The 5,080-nt window shown below is 40.4% G+C and overlaps 1 protein-coding gene across 1 annotated transcript; it reads left to right on the top strand.

Moving 5' to 3' along the window:
- Positions 1–3,689: 3,689 nt before the first annotated feature.
- LOC125444091 (olfactory receptor 14A16-like) lies at positions 3,690–4,655 on the top strand. The gene has a single exon (XM_048516529.1). It carries the CDS (start codon positions 3,702–3,704, stop codon positions 4,653–4,655), a length of 954 nt encoding a protein of 317 aa, XP_048372486.1. The 5' UTR covers positions 3,690–3,701.
- Positions 4,656–5,080: the final 425 nt, after the last annotated feature.

The following is a 5,080-nucleotide window of genomic DNA, read 5'->3' as shown; positions in this document are numbered from 1 at the left end:
AGCCATGAAAGATAGGTGTGTTCTCTGCAAATGATTGGAGAATGCTTTTTTTTTTATTTTGGGGAAGTATGGAGGTGCTGTAATTACCCCTACATTAGAAACTATGGGTGTAAATCATTTTTTCAGTATTTTCTCAGGTTTGGGTTTAAAAGACCTGGAAATTTCCAAAAGAAGCCAACCTCCCAACTTTTCTTTTTTAAAAATAAACTTCAGGTTTTTTGGATCTTTTGAACCTGAGCCCCCAAAATGCCAAGCCACAGATTTGAATGCTCGGCTCATAGTCTAACATTGAGCTCTGTGCCTTCCCAGCTGCCTCCAAAGTCCAAGTAGTCTTAGGAAACAGCCAGAGAGAGTTGATTGTTGGAATCAGCAGGTGATTGTCCATATGCCCTGAGCCACTAGCCCTGTGGAGTTGCATTGCTGGCAAGTCTTTTTTTCCTATGTTCTCGTTAGCAGTGCTGCAATTCCAGGAAAGTTTATGGCATAAAAGAAGGCTGCATGGCATCTAATGGCCTTGGCTAATATGGAAGATTGTGATTGACTGAGCCCATATCTGCCATTCACAGAAATGTCATCAGGTTTTCCTATCAGAGCAGTAGGTATCAGTGAGGTTGCTCAGGATTGCAGGATGCTGTTTTAGCAATCTGGGGCTTGTAGAGTAAGAAGAAGAAGAGAAGTTTGGATTTATACCCCAACTTTCTCTCCCATAAGGAGACTCAAGGTGGCTTAGAAGCTTCTTTCCCTTCTGCTTTCCAAAACAGACACCTAGTGAGGTAGGTGGGGCTGAGAGAGTTCCAAAGAACCATGACTAGCCCAAGGTCACGCAGCAGGAATGTAGGAGTGCAGAAACACATCTGGTTCACCAGATAAGCCTCTGCCAATCAGGTGGAGGAGTGGGGAATCAAAACTGGTTCTCCAGGTTAGAATCCACCTTCTCTTAACCACTACACTATGCTGTCCATCCAGCTTGCATGCCGCAAGTCCATAGAGAAACATCCAGCAGCTCTACTGTTATGCCTGTGCTCATCCATAATCGATGATGTGTAAATCTGACTCCCTCAGGGCTAATCAGAACATGGCATTCAGGCCATTACCTGATGACTCTACTATACTATCTCCAACATTCTGAACAGCAAAGTCCCTCTTTTGATAAATCTTCAGAGAGTTGAAAAGCAACAGCGTTAATTAGTTCTACTGTATCAACTCCTGAGATACAATACATAGTTCTACAGAGTCAGCCCTTACATCACATATAAGTATTTGCATGGCTAAATCTCTCTCGTGTGGTCTCATCTCCTTACTTCCAGGAGCAAGTGAAAACACAGGAACAGGTAAACACTTTTTACCCCTCCAGTCATTTGATCATAGTAACATGATGATTTATGGAAGATTTAACAGAAATAAAAGATTGGGAGATTTTTTTAAAAAAATAGATCAATGAGTGTATCTAGTTCAAAAGTTGGGTTCAAAACAGTGTGTGACTTTCACGCATGACACTGTATACCTTGTATAAAAGCATAATAATAATGTAACAATAGCAATTTAAGTAGCAAAAACATTAATTCTCCTGCAGAAATTAGATTAGGGTTTTTTTTCCTTTGTTGTCATCTTCAAGAAAAACATCACAGTCATATTGTGTATGCTGTTGTTTGTGTTACTCTGTTAAAGATAAAAATATAATTTAAATTCTTTCATTTCTTCCAAGCATCAGCCTTCTTTAGTAAAAGAAACAGGAAATAGCAGTTCTGTCTGATTTCTGTAGTCTTCTTAATGCTGAGAGAAGTAGATGTGACTAATACATTATGATATATGTCAGTGATGGCGAACCTTTTTGAGATCGAGTGCCCTAACTGCAACCCAAAACCCACTTATGTATCGCAAAGTGCCAACACGGCAATTTAACCTGAATACTGAAGTTTAAGGCTCATTCCGCACACGCAGAATAATGCACTTTCAAGCTGCTTTCAGGGCTCTTTGAAGTTGTGTGGAATGGCAAAAACAGTTGTGAAAGCAGCTTGAAAGTGCATTATTTTGCGTGTGCGGAATGAGCCTTAGTTTAGAAAAAAGGGTTGGCTCTGAGGCGTGTGTTACTCGGGAGTAAGCTTGGTGGTAGTTGTTGGCTTTGCTTTGAAGCAACCATGCAACTCTTCAAATGGGTGAATCACGACCCTAGGAGGGTTTACTCAGAAGCAAGCCACATTGCCAGCAACTGAGCTTACTCCCAGGTAAAGGATCTCACTTTAGTTCTTTGCATGAAAATCAGTGGGGTTTAACAGCGCTTAACAGGGTTACCTACACTGCTTCACCAAAACTAGGTCTTAGGTTTAATGCTAATAATCGAACCCAGCGGCCCAGGCCAGCCTAGAAGTGTGGGGGGAGGCAATTTCCCCTCCACATGATGAATTCTGTTTGTGCGTGCCCATAGAGAGGGCTCTGAGTGCCACCTCTGGCACCTGTGCCATAGGTTCGCCATCACTGATATATGTATTACAATATTAAACTATAGAATAATGTATGCTGTGGTTAAACATTAATTGAAATCTTGCCTTCCTTTCATTAAGTCTCCTTAAATCTTCTTTGGTTTCTGAAGACAAAAATTAAACATCATAAGGTTTTCCAGGTAAGAGACAATCAGAAGTAGTGTACCATTGTCACCTTCTGTACAGTACTAGCCAGAGTTAGCCAAAGTGTCATTCCATTTTAATCTGATCTAATTGCTCCTGTAGATCTATGAAAATACATATATTCTCTTTCAGCTTCCCCTCACATCCAGACTCCTTCCACTCTTTAACTGGCCCTTCATTACTCTTTTATTTTAAGGGCATCATTCAGTTCCAGTGGATGAACATTTTGATCAAGTCCAAGTCCAAGTGTCACTGCCATTCTCTACAAAAGAATCTCTACCAGTTTCACCTTCCACTACTTCTGCTGCTCAGTAGCTACCCTTCAAGGATTTCTTGGTCTCCATCACAATTCGAATTGTTCATTTTCTTCTACTGATATGGCCATTGCTTCCTAAAGGGGGTACATGCATGTTACTCTGTCGTCTTAGCTGTGACCACCCCATCTTGAGTAACTCTGCTAGGAGTTTAGCCTTTTGACAGAGTCTGAACTCCTTCACAGTATAGCTCTCAGCTTCACTGACACATATCCTTACCTCACAAACTCCATCACCATGTCAGTTGTACACCTGAGAGGGTTTTCTATAAAAATAAATTTAGAAACATTTTCAAAATTCATTTTCTTCCAGAAGCCAAAACAATTTATAGAGCTAGTCTGAAAGGGATGTTGGTCAGAATTATATTGTTCTAAGCCCTTTGACTTCAGTAAATTTGGGTGTAACTTTGCATTGGACTACATTACCCTGAATATTGATCAGCATAAAATAGTGTAACACCCTGGCATGAATTGTCCAAGCTAATCTGATCTCATTGGATCTCAAAAGTAATCAGCTGTGAGAATAAATAAGGAAAATGCTGGTTAGTATTTAGTTGGGAGACTACCAAGGAAATCCACAACACCTATGCAAAGACATGCCACCTCTTTTTGTCTCTTGTTTTGAAAACCGTAAAGGATTGCCATCAGTTGGGTGTGTCTTGACAGTTAAGTAGACAACAGTTTAAGTAGACAACTTTGTTTCACCAAACATTTCTTCCGTTAACAACTTTCCTTCTTTTCACAGAATATTTCAAGCAAATCAAATGTCAAACCAATCCACAGTTACGGAGTTTCTTCTGAAGGGTTTTTCTGAGGACCCCAATGGACAGATGTTGCATTTTACGATATTTCTGTCAATTTATGTCATAGCCCTGTCTGGGAATGCTCTCATAATCACACTGGTGTCCCTCAATTATCAGCTTCACACCCCTATGTACTTTTTTCTGGTGAACTTATCCTTTTCAGATATATGCTTTATTTCCACCACTGTTCCCAAATCCATGGCCACCTCCTTAACAAACAGCAAGCTGATCTCTTTCTATGGGTGTGTTGCCCAGGTTTTCTTAGTGATGACTTTTGCGGGTGCTGAGCTAGCTCTGCTTACTATCATGGCTTATGACCGCTTTGTAGCAATTTGCCATCCCCTACAGTATATGTTAATCATGAACTGGGATACCTGCTCTCACCTGGCAGCTGCTTCGTGGACCTGCAGTGTGATCCATGCAATAATAGAAACGAGTATTACATTTAGTTTAAACTTCTGTGGGTCCAATATTATTGAGCAGTTTTTCTGTGATATCCCTCAGCTACAAAAGATCTCTTGCACGGATACAGAAGCACATCGTGTCCTGATCCTTGTCCTTGGATCCATTGTGGATTCCTTCTGCTTTATGTTTATCTTCGTTTCCTATGGCTACATCTTCTCAACCGTGCTGAAGATTCCATCAGTTCAGGGCAGATACAAAGCCTTCTCTACTTGCATTCCACACTTGACAGTGTTTTCCTTATTTACTCTCACAGCTGTGTTTTCATACATGAGACCCAAAGCCCTCTCCTCTCCTACTGTCGACCTGCTCTCTGCTGTTTTGTATGCTGTTTTACCACCAGTCCTGAATCCAATCATTTATAGCCTCAGAAACAAGGACATCCAAGAGGCTGCGTGCAAAATATCAAAAAAGTTAAAAAATTTCTTGTATGTCCTTGGTAATGAAAAATAAAGGAACTGAAAAGCACTGGTTCTCACACTCATATATACACACAGCAAGCATTGCTGTTGTAAATTCCTGGAGATTTGGCAAATGTGCCTGGTTACCACAGAGCCTTGGAAGAGGAGGGAGCACCTATTATACTATATATTAAGTGCCAGATGAAAAGATTTTGGTTTCTATCAAGGGGTTGATTCTTTTAAATTCTTGCTTTTTTTACAGTGTGCTTTTAGCCTAACAACTATTTTTGGATACTCATTTTAAGATGCAATCCAGTTTTATGCTCTTGCTGAGATTTGTGTGCTGGCTTTTTACTGTTTCATTCCTTGTTTCAACCTTCATGGTGTCTATGTTCATGTTCTCTTTTACTTTGTATGCTGCCTCAAACTGTCTGTAGTGAGAAGCAGCAGAGAAATCATGAACATAAACAAGAGGGC

The sequence above is a fragment of the Sphaerodactylus townsendi genome, linkage group LG15 (assembly GCF_021028975.2).
Source record: "Sphaerodactylus townsendi isolate TG3544 linkage group LG15, MPM_Stown_v2.3, whole genome shotgun sequence".
NCBI lineage: Eukaryota > Metazoa > Chordata > Lepidosauria > Squamata > Sphaerodactylidae > Sphaerodactylus > Sphaerodactylus townsendi.
This window is presented reverse-complemented; position numbering and strand designations above follow the sequence as displayed.